The sequence below is a fragment of the Eubalaena glacialis genome, chromosome 1 (genome assembly GCF_028564815.1).
Source record: "Eubalaena glacialis isolate mEubGla1 chromosome 1, mEubGla1.1.hap2.+ XY, whole genome shotgun sequence".
NCBI classification, from domain to species: domain Eukaryota; kingdom Metazoa; phylum Chordata; class Mammalia; order Artiodactyla; family Balaenidae; genus Eubalaena; species Eubalaena glacialis.
In genome coordinates this window covers 124,529,806-124,547,802 of record NC_083716.1, presented here as the reverse complement: position 1 = coordinate 124,547,802, position 17,997 = coordinate 124,529,806, and the positions used below count along the sequence as shown (strand labels likewise).

Genomic DNA, 17,997 nt, shown 5'->3' with positions numbered 1-17,997 from the left:
TTTTTCTGCATCTATTGAGATGATCATATGGCTTTTATTCTTCAATATGTTGACGTGATGTACCACACTGATTGATTTGCAGATATTGAAAAATCCTCGCATCCCTGGGTTAAATCCTATTTGATTATGGTGTATGACCCTTTTCATGTGTTGTTGGATTCAGTTCGCTAGTATTTTGTTGAGGATTTTTGGGTCTATGTTCATCAGTGATATTGGCCTGTAATTTTCTTTTTTTGTGGTATCTTTGTCTGGTTTTGGTATCAGGGTGACGGTGGCCTCATAGAATGAATTTGGGAGTGTTCCTTCCTCTGCAATTTTTCGGAAGAGTTTCAGAAAACTAGGTATTAACTCTTCTCTAAATGTTTGATAGAATTCACTTGTGAAGCCGTCTGGTCTTGAACTTTTGTTTTTGGGGAGTTTTTAAATCACAGTTTCAATTTCAGTACTTGTGATTGGTCTGTTCACCTTTTTTTATTTCTTTTTGGTTCAGTCTTGGGAGATTGTACCTTTCTAAGAATGTGTCCATTTCTTCTAGGTTCTTATTTTATCGGCATATATTTGCTTGTAGTAGTCTCTTATGATCCTTTGTATTTCTGTGGCGCCTGTCATAACTTCTCCTTTTTCACTTCTAATTTTATTGATCTGAGCCCTCCTTTTTTCTTGATGAGTCTGGCTAAAGATTTATCTGTTTTGTTTATCTTTTTAAAGAATCAGCCTTTGGTTTCATTGATTTTTTTCTATTGTTTTCTTCGACTCTATTTCATTTATCTCTGCTCTGATCTTTATGATTTCTTTCCTTCTGCTAAATTTGGGTTTTGTTTGTTGTTCTTTCTCTAGTTACTTTAGGTGTAATTTTAGGTTGTTTATTTTCAATTTTTCTTGTTTTCCGAAGTAAGACTGTATTCCTATAAACTTCCCTCTTAGGACTGCTTTAGCTGTGTCCCATAGGTTTTGGATCATCATCCTTTCGTTTTCATTCGTTTCTAGGTATTTTCTTATTTCATCTTTGATTTCTTCAGTGATCCATTGGTTGTTTAGTAGCATATTATTTAGCCTCCACGTTATTGTGTTTTTTACATTTTTTTTTTCTTGTAGTTGATTTCTAATCTCACAGTGTTGTGGTCAGAAAAGATGCTTGATATGATTTCAATTTTCTTCAATTTACCAAGGCTCGTTTTGTAGCCCAGCATGTGATCAATCCTGGAGAATGTTCCATGTGCACTTGAAAAGAATACATATTCTGCTGCTTGTGGATGGAATACTCTATAAATGTCACTTAAGTCCATCTGGTCCAATGTGTCAGTTAAGGCCTGTGTTTCCTTTTTGATTTTCTGACTGGATGATTTGTCCATTGGTGTAAGTGGGGTGTGAAAGTCCCCCACTATTATTGTGTTACTGTTGATTTCTTCTCTTATGGCTGTATTTGCCTTATATATTGAGATGCTCCTATGTTGGGTTCATATATATTTACAATTGTTATATCTTCTTCTTAGATTGATCCCTTGATCATTAAGTAGTATCTTTCTTTGTCTCTTATAACATTCTTTATTTTAAAGTCTATTTTGTCTGATAGAAGTATTGCTACTCCAGCTTTCCTTTGATTTCCATTTGCATGGAGTGACTTTTTCCATCCCCTCACTTTCAGTCTTTATGTGTCCCTAGATCTGAAGTGGGTCTCTTGTAGACAGCATATATATGGGTCTTGTTTTTGTATCTATTCAGCCAGTCTATGTCTTTTGGTTGGAGCATTTAATCCATTTACATTTAAGATAATTATTGATATGTATGTTTTTATCGCCATTTTGTTAATTGGTTTGGATTTGTTTTGTAGGGCTTTTTTCTTCCCTTCCTCTTTTGTTCTCTTCCCTTGTGATTTGATGACTATCTTTAGCGTTGTGTTTGGATTTCTTTTGCTTTTTTGTTTGTGTATCTATTGTAGATTATTGGTTTGTGGTTACCATGAGGTTTTGATATAGCAATCTATATATATACAAGATTGTTTTAAATTGCTGGTCTTTTAACTTCAAATGCATTTCCAATATCCTGCATCTGTACTCTCCTTTTCTCATGACTGCTGGTTTTGATATCATATTTGTGTGTGGATGACTTCCTAACTTTACTGTATGTTTGCCTTTACTGATGAGCTTTTCCATTCATAATTTTCTTGTTTCTAGTCGTGGCCTTTTTCTTTTCCACCTAGAGAAGTTCCTTTAGCATTTGTTGCAAAGCCAGTCTGGTGGTGCTGAATTCTCTTAGCTTTTGCTTGTCTGTAAAGCTTTTGATTTCTCTGCCTTGCTGGGTAGAATATTCTTGGTTGTAGGTTCTTCCCTTTCACCACTTTAAATATATCATGCCATTCCCTCTGGCCTACAGAGTTTCTGCTGAAAAATCAGCTGATAACCTTAAGAGAATTCCCTTGGACGTTATTTGTTGCTTTTCCTTTCTTGCTTTTAGTATTTTTTCTTTGTCTTTAATTTTTGCTAATTTGATTACTGTGTGTCTTGGTGTGTTCCTCCTTGGGTTTATCCTGCCTGGGACTCTCTGCACTTCCTGGACTTGGGTAACTGTTTCCTTTCCCATGTTAGAGAAGTTTTCAGCTATTGTCTCTTCTGTAGTTTCTCAGGTCCTTTCTCTCTCTGTTCTCCTTCTTGGACCCCTATAATGCGAATGTTGGTGCATTTAACGTTGTACCAGTGGTGTCTCAGACTGTCCTAATTTTTTTTTCATTCTTTTTCTTTATTCTGTTCCACAGCAGTGATTTCTACCATTCCATCTTCCAGCTCACTTATCTATTCTCTGCCTCCATTATTCTGCTATTCCTTCTAGTGTATTTTTTATTTCAGTTATTGTATTGTTCATCTCTATTTGTTTGTTTTTTAATTCTTCTAAGTCTTTGTTAAACATTTCTTGTATCTTCTCAATCTGTGCCTCCATTCTTTTTCCGAGATCTTGGATCATCTTTACTATCATTACTCTGAGTTCTTTCTCAGATTCCCTATCTCCACTTAACTTAGTTGTTCTTCTGGGGTTTCATCTTGTTCCTTCATCTGGGACATATTCCTCTGCTGCCTCATTTTGCCTTACTCTCTGTGATTGCGGTTTCTACTCCACAGGCTGCAGGGTTGTAGTTCTTCTTGCTTCTGCTGTCTGCCCCCTCGTGGATGAGGCTGGTCTAACAGGCTTGTGCAGGCTTCCTGGTGGGAGGGACTGGTTCCTGCCCACTGGTGGGTGGAGCTGGTCTTGTGCCTCTGGTGGACAGGGCCATGTAAGGGATTTGTTTAGTGGGCAGCTATGTGCTCAGGAAGACTTTAAGCAGCCTGCCTGCTGATGGGTGGTGGGGCTGTGTTCCTGCCCTGTTGGTTGTTTGGCCTGAGGCATCCGAGCACTGGAGCCTACAGGCAGTTGGGTGGGGCCAGATCTTGGTGAGAAAATGGCAGCCTCCGGGAGGGCTCATGACACTGAGTACTCCCCAGAACTACCGTTCCCAGGGTCTTTATCCCCACACTGAGCCACAGCTGCCCCCTACCTCTGCTGGAGACTCTCCAATACCAGCAGGTTGCTCTGGCCCAGGATGTTATGAGGTCACTGCTTTTTATCCTGGGCAGTGGTGTGCACGAGACCTTGTGTGTGCCCTCCGAGAGTGGAGTTTCTGTTTCCCCTAGTGCTGTGGAATTCCTGCAATAAGATCCCACTGGCCTTCAAAGCCAGATTCTCTGGGGGCTCCTCATCCCATTGCCAGACCGCCAGGCTGGGAAGCATGACTTGGGGTCAGAACTTTCACTCCTGTGGGAGAACTTCTGCGATATAATTATTTTCTAGTTTGTGGGTCACCCACCCCGCGGGTATGGGATTTGCTTTTACTGCAGTTGTGCTCCTCCTACCATCTCGTTGTGGCTTCTTCTTTGTCTTTGGGCATAGGATATCTTTGTTGGTTGGTTCCGGCATTTTTCTGTCAATGGTTGTTCAGCAATTAGTTGTGATTTTGGTGTTTTCATAAGAAGAGGTGAGCTCACGTCCTTCTACTCTGCTATCTTGCATCCACTCATATTTTACTTTTATCTTGTGTATCCCTCAACTAATTATTGTAGTTAGTTGTTTTCACTACTTTTGTCTTTTCACCTTCATACAAGCTTTATAAGTGATTAATCCACTACACTTACTATATATTTACCTTTACTAGTGAGATTTTTACTTTCATATGTTTTGTTACTAATTAACACCTTTTCTTTTCAACTTAAATGAGCTGCTTTAACATTTCTTATAAGGTCGGTTTAGTGGTGATGAACTCCTTTAGCTTTGGCTTGTCTGGAAAACTTTGTATCTCCTTTAATTCTGAATTATAACTTTGCTGGATAGAATATTCTTGTTTGGAAGTTTTTTTTTTTCTTTCAGCACTTTGAATACAGGCATACCTCAGAGATACTGGGGTTTGGTTCCAGACAACCACAATAAAGGAAATATTGCAACAAAGCAAGTCATACAAGTTTCTTGGTTTCCCCATGCATATAAAAGTTATGTTTATACTGTAATTTATTGTATGCAGATAGCATTGTCTTTTTAAAATGTACATATCTTAAGTAAAAAATACAAAGCAAAAACAATTAGAATAGTAACATCAATTATCACTGATCACAGATCACCATGAGAAATATAATAATGAAAAAGTTTGACATATTGTGAGAATTACCAAAACATGACACAGAGATATGAAGTGCGCAAATGCTTTTGGAAAAATGGTGCTGATAGACTTGCTAAACTCAGGTTGCCACAAACCTTCAGTGTGTAATAAACATAGTATCTGTGAAGGACAATAAAACAAAAAGCAGTAAACTGAGGTATGCCTGTATATTGTGCAACTCCCTTCTGGCCTGCAGAGTTTTTCATGAAAAATCTGCTGCTCATTTTATGGGGGTTCCCTTTGAAGTAACAGGTTGTTCCTCTATTGCCATTAATATTCTCTCCTTATATTTTCACATTTTAATTATTATGTGTCTTGATGTATGTTTCTTTTGGTTCCCCTTATTTGGAACTCTCTGGGCTTCCTGAATCTGGATGTCTGTTTCCTTCCCCAGGTTAGGGAGGTTTTCAGCCATTATTTCTTCAAATAAGTTTTCTACCCCTTTTGCTCTTTTCCTTCTGTGACTCCTATAATGTGAATATTAATCCACTTGATGTTGTTTCATGAGTCCCTTAAGCTATCTTCCCTTTTTTTTTTTTTCCATTCCTTTTTGTTTTCTCTGCTCTTTGATTGGGTCAGTTCCTCTGCCCTGTCTTTGAGTTCATTGATCCTTTCTTCTGCTTTATCTAGTCTGCTCTTGAACCCCTCTAGTGCATTTCTAGTTCAATAACTGTATACTTCAGCTCTGTGACTTCTGTTAGGTTCTTTCTTATATTTTCTCTCTCTCTGTTGAAGTTCTCACTGTGTTCATCCATTCTTCTCCCAAGTTCAATGAGCATGTTTAAGATGACTACTTTGAACTCTTTTTCTTGTAAATTACTTACCTGTTTCATTAAAATTTTCTTCTCAAGTTTTATCTTATTTGTTTGGACCATATTCATCTTTTTCTCCCTTTTGATGACTTGTTTTGCTTTCTGTGCGTTAGATGAAACAGCCACCTCTCCCAGTCTTGAAGGGCTGGCCTAGTGTAGATGTACCTTGTCATTCAACTGTACCCCAGCTTTTGGTTATCTCTTCAACCTTTCCAATTGTCTAAGCAGCCTATTTTATTTCTAATAGGTCCCCATAGTTGAGTGTGTGCTGAGATCAGTTAGTGCCCCAAAGAAGAGGATCTCAGCACCTAGATTCAGGCTGATTGGAAGGCAGACCCTCTGGCAGCAACATTTAAAGATGCAAATATATACAGTCCTGCAGGACTGCAAGCGTAGGCCCCACTGGCCATCAGAGCCAAGTGATCTGGAGATGTCCCCTGGGCAGCAGTCACAAAAATTGGGGCACCCATCTTGTGTTATTTATCTAACTAACTTACCTCATCACTGACTCTCAGTCCTACAAAGTTAGACTTAAAAATATATCCCCAGCCATGTCACTAAGTGAAAATGCAAATAGGATATACATATATACAGCATATAGGATGTTATGTTATGCTATTAGGACATATGCACAGACCTCTTCTCCAGGGACACACATGTAAATATATAGAAATAGGCCTGGAAGGAGGCATCCCAAATTGATAAGAGAGCTTACTTCTGAGGAGGATGTAGCATTGGAAGGAGAGAGGTCAAGGAGCATTTTCACCTGATCTGTCTGAACGTTTTTACAGTAAAAGATGTATTCAGTACATATTTTTTAATTTTTAAAATTTATTTAAAGGAAAAAAGTTTACTGAAGTTGAACTGACAACTGACAGTTAGTGGCTTTTAATATTTAAGAATAAAAAGACAGTGAAACTTAATTTCCTAAAATGGGCAATGGTTAGAAAATGTAGACACTCTGGGAACTCTGTAGCATGTTCCTTAGAAATTAAACAGTGCTCCTCATTCCCCCTACACATCCTCTGTCCATGGGATTTCTCTTACCAGACCAGCTACCTTCCAGGTTTTTCTAACAGAGTTACAAAATCAATCCTTACAAACATGCAGTTATAGAAATGACATAAAATTGCATGTTTAATATAAAATCTAAAGTATTTCTTTACCTCCCACTTGGGAGTTTTAGGCACTTCAGTTTTTTTTCCACTGTTTCTCTAGCATCCAAAGTAGCAGTTCTCAAGGGGGAGGATGGGGGCCCAAATGGAAGCAATGCTTGCAAACACACATGCCTGCAGGGAGTCAGAGGGGAGGGAGCCCTGGCTACTGGTTAATGTGTTGTATCCGTCAGACATGCAGGGCAGCACATGGGCTACAGGCATCACTTTGAGGTTCAGCTTTAGTAGGACGTTGTATGTCCAAAAAGAAAAGTAGTTCATTGATACAAAACGGCCTCTCTCTCACACACACACACACACACACACACACACACACACACCAAAAGCTATTTTCAAAGTAGTCTTCCCCCTGCAAAAAACAAAACCATTTTGTGGTTAACTTGGCTGGCTGCTTTGCTATATAGTACTACAGATTTGACAGCATGGGACCAGAATACTTGGTTCAAATCACAGGTGCTCTACTTTCTAGAAGTGTGGCTTTGGGCAAGTTATTAAATCTCTCTTGCCCTTAGGATCCCCATCTGCAAAATGGGGATGATCTTGGGGCCCTCTCTTGTAGGGTTGTTGCAGGTAGTAAATGAGCTAGGAGCCATCTGAAGAGTGCCTGGCATTCAGGAAAGTATTTAATAAGCTTAGCTATTACTTGAATAAACTTCCAGCTTTATAAAGTCAAATGATTACCCGACACCTTAATTTGATGATTATGCTGCAATTTGGACCTGACACACGAGCTCCTTAAGATGGGCCCTCCAGTCTTATTGGGAAGACCCTTTATGTGCCCACACAGTATGTGTTAATAAGTGCTGGCTGTGTGGTGCTGACCTGGCAAATGGCCATATGTTCTAAGGGCAAAACTTCCCTTGGAACAAGGCAGTGTTTGGTACACTGTCAGCCAGGCCCCCCCCTCCCTTCACTGAACCCACACAGGGCCTCTTTGGTAGTGATCTGATCGATTTATTCTCTTTGGAGTTTGGTTTTTATTGAGAGAGAGAATTCCAGGATTTAATAAACACATAGTTGAGAGCCATCTCTCTGTGGTCGCTTATAAAGTAATAACAGAGATAAGATCTTGAAGTGCAGCCTGTCATCCTCTCTGGCATGAGACAGTGTGAACCAAAAAAGTACATAAAAAGAAGTTCTGTCTAGTACATAGTTTAAACAAAAATGAACTTTGATTGTAAAAGCTCTTTATTCACTGGTACTGGCATCTCAGAAGCAAGTGAAATGATGCCTGCCTTCTCCACTGCACACGTCATGTATTTTGGGGGGGCTCAATGAAAACAAGCTGGAGCAGCTCCCTGGCCACACCAAGTTTCTGGGCTGTAGGAGAAGTAAGACAGCGCTCTCCGTGGGGATTTGGGCTCAGAGGGTTGCCGTCTTGTGGCCAGTGCAGGCTGGTTAACCGCGCTCCTTTGGGTCTGTGTTGCAGGAATCCTGTACCGCAAGTCGTGTGCATCGTCGGCGGCCTGCCTCATCGCCTCGGCTGGGTACCAATCCTTTTGCTCCCCAGGAAGACTGAATTCCGTGTGCATCAGCTGCTGCAACACCCCTCTTTGCAACGGGCCCCGGCCCAAGAAAAGGAGCAGTTCTGCCCCAGCCCTTCGGCCAGGGCTCCCCAGCACCATCCTGCTCCTCAAATTAGGCCTTTTCTTGGCACACTGCTGAAGCTGAAGGAGACAGCAGCTCCTCCTGCATTGTTCTTCTGGCCTGCCTCCCCCCAGCCCCCTGAGATTTTGAGATTTTTCTGGGTGTCCTTTTATTCCGGGTAGCGAGGGGAATCCGTTTTCTCTCTTTCAGTTCCTTTGCAAATAGTGAAAGAGCTCAGTGTAAAAACAAAAAACTTTTTGTGAGCTCTGGATACATTCAGTTTGACTGAATTTTCAGTGTGTCCTTAATGGAAGGAAGGAGGAGGAATGGATACAGATGGGCCAGAGTTGAGGCCAGGTTGGAAGCAGCATTAGCCCTTACGTAAGTGACACTTTTAAGTGGCCATCTGTTTTTTTTCCCCAGGCCCCTGTCTGTCTGTCTTCCACTCCTGTCCCTGATGATGGGGGCACAGTTTGTTGTCACTGCTGCATGAAGGTAACCGTCGCTTTCGTGTGGGGAGGGCCTGTTGGTGCTCCAGCTTTCCTTCCTTCCTTTACGGACAGTCACACTTCATGCTCCTGGAAACCATTTTCGGCGGCAGGGTGGGCAGGTTTCACCTCCGAGTTGGGATCCGGTGACTCACGACTCAACTGCTGAGGCTTAGAGTCGGGCTTGGCCTCGCTCTGAAAAGTGCTTAAGAAAACCTTGTCAGTTCTCCTTGCAGAGGAATTGGGCCGGGAAGCCAGGAAGATGAGCGGGCGGCGTGCTAAGCGGGCGCTATCCACGGTGGAGGCCACGTGGGCGCGCAGACGCTTCTCCTGGTTGGCGTGTGGCAGCGTCAGCCGGCAGCGCAGCACCTGCCCGAACACGCTGCGGAACTGCTGCGAGGACACGTTGTACAACAGCGGGTTGACGACCGAGCTCAGGTAGAAGAAGGTGTCCGAGAAGGGGAGGAGGACCATGTACGCCTGGAAGTAGGACTTGGTCCAGTCGTGCTTGGGTTTGGCCGCAGCCATGATCCTCCGAACCTGGTTAGGCATCCAGCAGACGGCCAACGTCACAACGATCAGCCCTGAGCAGGCAGGAGAGGGGAGAGAGAGAGAGGGGAAAAAAAAAAAAAAAAATCATCAGCCCAACAACAACAAAAAAGATACCCATAAAATATTGAGCCCCTCAGTTCTGTGCTTACTGGCCAGGAAATGGTACCAAATTTTTAAGTTGGGCTTGCTTGATGGCTTTTTTTGCCACTAGCAAAAAAAGAATTTAACACTGTTTCAAGGCCAGGGGCGTTGACTGTGTTAAAGACCATTAAATGCTTTAGACTATTTATACCTGTTGATGCCTGTTTGTTAATTTAAAAAAATGTTTTTTCATTGTTGTTTGTGTATCCAGAAAGCATTTTATGTAGTCCATAAATCTGGTTTTGGCCTTTAAGGAATAGATGGATACAGTATAGCCACATCAGATGAAACAATATTTGTACTTTAAAGAATGTTTGTCTAGAGACAGCCCAATGATTAGTTTCAAGACAAAGGGCAGTGGCAGCCCTTTGGTAACAAAGAAGTATATTTAGCGACACTAATTTTGCATTCAATTTCAGGGGAGGCAAAATCAGGAGTAGCCGGTCACTGAATGTGTGTTTTGGACATATATTTAGTAGGCATGCACACCTGTAATTACAGCGCTCGCACCTGCAGCAGCACTTCTGTTTCTTTACAGATGTTTTTAGATGTGTCGTATATTTGAGCCTCATGGGGGAAAAAAAGATAATTATCCAAAAACCATGGAAAATATAAAACTTCGAGTTCAGCTAGTAACTCACTAGCTCACTGCCTTTGTGGCACTAAGCTGTACTGTCAGCCGCCCAGAAAAGATCAGGCTCTTAAAACGATACCCCTTAGTGGTCCCCCAGAGGATCAAAAGTTGACTGCATGGACAGATGTCTGCACGCCCACATATTTGCATTCTGAGTCACGCAATCATTGCTCTTTCTACAACCTCTGACAGAGAACAAGATGCTATGTACACCATAGACAACTGATATCACAAGTGTCATGAGTATTTATCCACAGTGACCAAAAGAGTAAATAAGAAAAGGAAGATCAGGGATCTGCAGAGCATTTGCTGTCTTCTCTTGGGGAGCCAAGACACCAGAATGTAAGTTTCTATGTGGACAGCTGATATCTTAGAGCTGTGTTTGTTTTGGATTTTCAGATTCTTCCTCCCTCTCCTAAATTTATATAATATTTTAAGAAGAAAAATTCATTCACATTTTCAAACCCTCTGATTCTCTAGGAAGCCACAGGTAAGTGATTGTTGGCAACGACCCCTCCTGCCTCGGATCAGTGGTAAATATTTCATTAATAAATGCTCCAGGAAAAACAGCCATGTTTATCCATCCAGGGTTGGCCCTCCCGCACACACTCGCCTAAGCATCCCTTGCCTGGGGTGGCAGAGGGGCCCTCGTTATGTCCTCTGGCACTGAAATCACTCAGTTCTCCCAACAACAAATCCTCCAAAAATGCCAGCTGTCAGCAAAGAAGACCCGTGAAACCTGTACCCCTGTTAAATTTCCAAACAGGTTTGACAAGTTTCTGGAGTCAAACCTCAGCCCGCACTTGAAATACAAACCAATTTGCTTATTTCTTTCCTTTGCTACCCTCAGAACACTCAGTAAATCTAAAAATAAAACAGGCAAAGTAACATATTGATCTGATGAAAGGCAAAAAAAAAAAAAAATCACCTTAAGAGTACAGGCTGTAGCACCTAGTTACAGCTGCTAGATGGGAACAAAAATCAACATAGTTCTGATTACAAAAAAAAAAAAAAAAAAAAAACCTGCATAGGAAAATCGGGGACTCTAAGAGGCACGGGGTTTCCAGTGTCCAGCCACCAATGCTATTCCAAGTGTGTTCTTAAGTTATTTCTCTTTGTTTTTTATCTCATGTAGCTCTGGCTGAGAGGTTCATCTTATTAATTGTGAAGGAATCAGGTAACTCATCTAGCGAAACAACATATCATCACAAAGTTTTTTATCTTTTTCTCTTCCTTGCCACTGAATTTCAGAGAACAAGTAATATAACCATCTTCATTTAAGGACTTATTTCTTAGAATGTGGAAACAGCACAGGGTTTTAGATGTGTGCCATGCTACACTGTGGGAGGTTGTGCTCGCAGGTGCAAGAATCTAGAAAGGCAACGAGAACCACCTAGTACTTACCATGGTTGAACATAGCACAGCTTCTAAAGCCAACGGAAGAAAGGCAAGGAGAAAGAAAAGGCAGCCTTGTGGGGGCAAAAGGAGAGAAGTTACACGATTTTTCTTCTCCTGTCCTGTTCTCTGGATCTCTTGTTTACATGACCCTTATTCTCCCATTACCTACACCCCTTTTGCCTGGAGTCAATCGTCCTTTGATTGATTGACCATCCCATCAAAAGAAGCAGAGTTCCATAAAAGGCAAGACCCAGCATCCCCGGGAGGAGGCATCCAGACAAGGGCAGATGAAGGATTGTGGCTGGTTTATAGTTTTAGCCAGGATAGAATTCTTGCTCTGAACAGTTGAAGTAAATAAGTAGGAGGTACCTTAGTCTGAACAAGTAAGAAGATGGGGAACCAGACGAGAGATTTTTTCAATGATGAGAAAAAGAAGGGAAAGGTTAGCCTTCTGGGTGTAGAAGTAAATAGATAGATAGACATGAAAGAAAATACAAATATGGGGAAGAAACGAAACAAGGAACTGAGTTGAAATGGTCAGGGATTAAAAGATGAGGCACTGGACAGGTCCTGAGATTAAGAAAGAACCATGCCGATTGCTTATTGCGTTTTCCCTGTGTTAGTTCAGTGATAAGTGCTCTCTGCTAATTTCCCATGCATTTCTCACAACAACCTGCTGAGATCAAAACTGTTATTATCAGATCGAAACTGTTATTATCTTAATTTTCTAGATGAGGAAGTTGAGTCTCAGAGGTTAGTTACCCAAGGGCTAGCTATAGCCAAGACACATGCTTGCTGGACTCCAAAATCCACAAGCTATATATATATTTTTTTCTCCAAGACAATATTGTCTCTCACATTTTCAATTTGAAAAATAAAACACAAGCAAGAAAGTAAACATGAGCCATAATCCCACCATACATCACAGGTATTAAACAGCACCGTCCATTAGAAATACAAGCCACATATGTAATTTTAAAATCTCAACCACATTCAAAAAGTAAGAGGTGAAATCAATTTTAATGATTTTAATCCAGTATGCCCCAGATATCATCATTTCACACACAGTTTCAACGTGCAACGAATCAAAATATTCATGCAGTGTTTTACATTTTCTTACATTTCTTACTAAGTCTTTGAAACCCAGTGTGGCTTTTACGCTTACAGCACATTTCAGTTGGGACCAGCCCCCTCTGGCTAGTGGCTACGCCACAGGTTAAAGTAATCCTTCATAGACGCTGCCCAAAGCAGCAAGGCTCCTTATTTCCTTCTCCTCCCATTCCCCACTTCCCAGCCACATACCCAGAGAGTCCTGCCAAACCAAAGAAACCCTCACAGAATCTCCCACCCAGCCTGTATTTATCCTCCTAAGATTCTGACAATGCAACCAAGGTTGAATCTGGATCGTATTTCTGAATACACATTATCCACTATAGTGTAGACAAGTCTATCCAGTCTTTTCACAGAAAGCCTTCCCTATAAGGGACTACAAATTATTTAAAGCATAAATAATTCTGAACACACACAATTTTATTTTGCATTCCTCATTCTAAGCCTTGCCTATCATTCTGGAATAAAACAGATTGTGCCAAATACCTGCCAGGGCTGCTAGAATATACTTCCCCATCTCAACTGGAGGTGGGGAAAATAGCTAGGACCTTTGCTCTTGTGCTTTGAAAGATGATTCTGTGCTAGGAAAATGGAGCATTGGGCACCCAGGTACAGTCAATGATCAGCATGAGGTGTGTGCCCATGGACAATGTAACAGAGGTTAGCCTTGGTGGTGTCAGAAGAGGAGTCAAACTAGCCCCCTTATAAAATTGTCATTTTATAATAAGTGAATTGCTCATTTTTACATTTGAAAACAAAGTTCATTATTTTAGATGACACATTGCTGAGAATAAACACCATGTCCAACAGTGACTTTTTATTCTGGCTGTTCACAACTGGTTCAGCTCCAGTCCCAGCTACGCTGTAGCGGAGACAAAGCTTTAAAGTTTTATTCACGCCTTAATAGAGCATATTAAAGATTTGACTAAATTTACGTAGGGCTGCAATCAATTTGGACTTGTATATTACATTTGGAAAAATCTATAATGCTTCGGTCTGTGTGGTGTAATCTGTAGCCCGCAGGTAAATGACTTCAGTGTGAACTTGAATGAAGATCAGTGAACTGAACTCAGTCACGTAAAGCAGGTAAACTGTTTTAAGTGAAACTGTTGACAGATCTGTATTGTACTGCCGACAGCTGTGCACTCTGGGTACCTTCATATCTTACCTGTTCTTCCACATAAAGTACTTCCATTTTTCCTCCTTGATCACTGCACTAAAATGACAAGAGCCATTAGACAGTGACACAGATTTATTCTCAGCAGAGTACTGTTTAAAAAACAGAAGTAATGCAGATGTCCAACAGCGTCCTGCACTGAAGCCTGCTATTTCAACAGCATTCGAGTCAGCCTGCTTGGTTTAGTCTTCAGAAGTGCATTAAGCTATGCCACCTGGGATGTGGCGGCATCATACATCCGACCTCGTGCTCTGTTTTCTCCCCTCCAATCTTTACAGTGAAGGTAACTATTTGTGAGTCCCCCAGAAATGACTCACACTCATCAGAAAACGGGACAGCAGGAAGAGAACTCCCTTGTCCTACAAGTGACAGAACTGAGGCTAAGTGATTTGCTCAAGATCTCACAGGTCACGGTGGCAGGACCACTGCTCAGAACACTGGATTCCACCCGAAATTGACCAAAAAGCTTTTCATTATTTTTAAATGTAGTGGGATGGTTTTGTCTTTCACTTTTTGGCTCAAGTGCTAACCATTCACAGCATGGAATTCAGTGAGAGGCAGGTCCATCTCAGACCCCAGCTCAAGTCAGCACAACACCTCGAGACACTGGATTCCGTTTTAGAACCAGGTCCCTCAAGAACAGGCACGGGACAAAGCTCTGGAGCACACATATTCCCCCCAGAGGAAGCTGAAGTTCACCCAAAGGAGCTGAAGAATGTTTGTTTGGAAAACAAAATATGATTCCAGGTCATGCCCTGATAAGCAAGTCTTAAGGACACCCTTTATCCACCCAATCTGTCCATCCATCCATTCGCCTATCTGTATCTGTCTATTGGTCCATCCATCTGCCCATCCATCTACCTTACGTAAGCACCTGCTACAAAAGGATATTTCGCTCGTCCTAAGAGGAAAAGATCTGGATATTTGGTCCTTCCTCAAGTGAAGTTATTTTGTTTGCTTTTAAAGAAATCACAAAGATTTACTTTTCCACCTGTTGGAGTCCTGTTTCACTGAATCACTGAAGCCCTGGGGAATATTGAGAATGATTTAGGATTTCAGTGGTTAGCAGAGCTCTCTGTCTCTTCCTGCCCCAATATTCCAATTTCTCTCTAACCCCAACCACGGTGAGCAGGAGTTACAGCCCCTGTCCAAGGCACTGATGATAAAAAGCTGAGAAGGATGAGGCAGCCACAGCCTGGTGACTTTCTGCAAAGGGCCATGACAGCAATCTGGACAGAACATTACGGCAGCAATGAGCAGGGCTGGCTGACCTTCCCACAGGTGGGAACACTCAGAAAATTAAAGGAGGGGGACTTCCCTGGCGGTCCAGTGGTTAAGACTTCGCCTTCTAATGCAGCAGGTGCGGGTTCGATCCCTGGTCGGGGAGCTAAGACCCCACATGCCTCGGGGCCAAAAAACCGAAACAAAACAGAAGCAATATTGTAACAAATTCAACAAAGACTTTACTAATGGTCCACATCAAAAAAAAAAAAAAATCTTTAAAAAAAAAAATTAAAGGAGAGTAAGAGTTAGTTTGCCTGGAAAATGGCAGCCAGGCCAAGACACAGCACCAACAGGGGATGGAGGAATGCAAGGGCCGCTCCTTTCTGAGAGCTGCAGGGCTCAGTGTGGCCAGAACAAAGGGCTGGGTGGAGCTGGTGGGAATGGAGACCAGCGAGAGAGAGCACTGCATCAGTTTGTGGGCAATAAATTAACTTGCGTATAGCAGTGTGCAGAACACCTGCTTGTCAACTGACGTTTAAAATCACAGTTGCCGGTGGAAAGGAAACATATGGTTGGGTTGAATGAAGAGCCAGGAAGAGACAAATACATTCAATAAAAGGTTTTAGCGCTCTCGAGTTCTGTCGTGTTTGCCAATCTGCTCTTGCCAGCCAGCTGAGACACTGACTCACTCACTGACTTCGACCCGAGGAGCCCAAATCAGCGCAAACCTTGGTTTAGTCTCTAACCTCTAAGACAGCGGTTCTCAAAGCCGGGGTTCCCGGAACAGCATCAGTACTACCTGGGAACTTGTGAGAAATGCACAACCCAGACCCGCTGAATCAGAGACTCGCGGGTGGGACCCCTGGGGTTAACAAGGCCACTGATTGGTGCTGATACTCAACTTTGAGAACCACTGGTCTAAGAGAAGCACAGACTGAGGTGGAGCCTGGATCAGCGGGCATTGGTGTGGCCCCATCACCACACCACACCCTGTCACGGGCTGGCTTTGAAGCATCACATTCGAATGAGTGTAATACTGCTCTGACAGTAACTTTGAAACTCCTCCCACTGGTTCCTCATTCCTGGGGGCAGCCCTATCTCTCTTCTCCTCTCCCTCTTTCTGTCTCCCCTTCATTCCCCTTTCCTCCCCTCTCCTTTCCTTTTCCCCCTCTTTCTTTACATGTTTCTCCAGTAAGGAAAGCAATGGCGTCTCTCCTTTCTCTGCACTGTTTCTTTCCCCCGTTCTCCCCTCCATTTTTTCCCAAGGTCACCATAACCAAGCCATATCCAGTCTTGCTTTTGTTGCCAGCACACACCGCTTCCCTTTTTTTTTCTTGGATGGCTTTGAGACCATGGCTGGATCAGCCGCAGGCACGTTCCTTAATGGCTAACAGGTGGCTTCCTAGAAGGCTGGCCACCACTCATTGCTAAGTTTGCCAATGGAAAGTGAGGGGCTTTGGAAGCAGCACAGATGGGTTGTGAGAACACAGGTGATGGCTGTGCACTGGACATTCCCCCCCACCCCGGCCCCGCTGAGAGCCACTCCATGTCCTATGTCCTCTGACCCTGCCAGGGCTTGCCTGGACACCTTGTGGTCACCTTTTCCATAACCCCATCAGCTTAGAGACCTTCATTTAAAACTCTGATCTGCCACCTTGTTCTCTTTCCTATTGAGAAATATTCTTTAGGAGAAGCTAGAAGAGCTGTTGGGATTTGGTTTTCAGAGAAGGGTGCAGGTCACAGCTTTAAAATGATGTAAAGGCCACAGATGGCTGCTTCTGTCCATGAAGACAGATGGTTTGATGTCCCATCCCTGCCCCAGCTATTCGATGGAACCCAGGAAAGCAGGGTCCCCCCAGTGTGGCTCCATCCACCAGAGACCCAGATTCCAGATGGCCTGCAATTTGCTAAGCGTGACATCCATCCCATTCTGCTCTATAAACTTCAGTACAAGAAGAAAAATTATACATCACTACAACAATATATATATTTCTAAAACAAGCCCTCCTGTCTGGGAGCTGTAGGACACCCCCTTGCACTCAAAGTAAGCAGCAATTAGGGTCGTCATTGTGGTTTAGTGCCTCTGTTCCTTTTCCTTTATGAATGCATGGTCAATGATCAACTGAAAACTGTTAAATAAATATTTTTCTATGTGGATCTCAACCATATGTAGCTGTGTGGCTTTCTATACAGTCTGTTCTGAATCAGCTGATAGTGATGTCCCTGTGTCTGGGGTAGCTACAAAAGCCTGTAGCTATTTCTCAGCAGACAAGTGAAGCCGAATGCTTCTTCCCTAGTAACGCACAGCCCAGGTGTGGGTGGTGGTAATGGGGACTACGGTGCCCTCCAAGCCTGCGGGGGAAGCGACAGACCGTGTGATGACGGGGCCATCCTCTCCAGGGATCAACTCACGCCACCCCCGGTGATGGCCGTGCCACTTATAAACACTGCTTCATGGCTGAAAGGCTGCAGTTTCTAAGAGAATTTAGCTCCCTGCAAATGGTAGAGAATTAAAACCCCAGAATGCAAGCACTGGAAAAAAAAAAAAACCCTCAGAGATGAGTCTACCGGTGGGCCAGCAGAGGCCTCAGAGAAGCGGGCAGAGGTGCCCAAATTCACACAGCCCAGGAGTCCAAACATAGGGCCCCCCAGTCTTACGGTGTTTGCACTGGTCACGAGCTCCCCCCAGAGCCCAACAAAACCAAGCAGCTCTTGGATGAAGCAGGGCTCAGCCAGGCCCACGCAGCAGAGGCAACACGGGCATTTCAGGAGCGCGGAGAGGCGCCAACGCGCCTGTGGGTCCCGGTTCCTGCTTGAGGCCCCTCTGTGTCGCGGGACCAGGACCCTGGGAGAACCAGCCCTGGGTGCTTGTGACTGCGGCAGGCCAGGCCCAGGTGGGGCAAGCAGCCATCCCATCTGTTCTTTCTGGCCTCCAGGCCCCCGCACACGCTGACCACTCTACCTGGACCACATCTTCTTCGTCCTCTGCTCTCCTCCTCTCTCCCTTCCTCTCTCCTCCTC

General features: G+C 43.2%; 2 protein-coding genes across 2 annotated transcripts in view; one reads left to right on the top strand and one right to left on the bottom strand.

Moving 5' to 3' along the window:
- Positions 1-8,377, top strand: part of LYPD1 (LY6/PLAUR domain containing 1) — a 58,173-nt gene extending 49,796 nt beyond the window's left edge. Inside the window, exon 3 of the mRNA XM_061199354.1 lies at positions 8,095-8,377. Within this exon, the coding sequence (XP_061055337.1) occupies positions 8,095-8,330 (236 nt within the window). The 3' untranslated portion in view covers positions 8,331-8,377. The remainder of the gene's footprint in view (positions 1-8,094) is intronic.
- GPR39 (G protein-coupled receptor 39) overlaps positions 7,836-17,997 on the bottom strand; it is a 236,502-nt gene continuing 226,340 nt past the window's right edge. Inside the window, exon 3 of the mRNA XM_061199340.1 lies at positions 7,836-9,324. Within this exon, the coding sequence (XP_061055323.1) occupies positions 8,816-9,324 (509 nt within the window). The 3' untranslated portion in view covers positions 7,836-8,815. The remainder of the gene's footprint in view (positions 9,325-17,997) is intronic.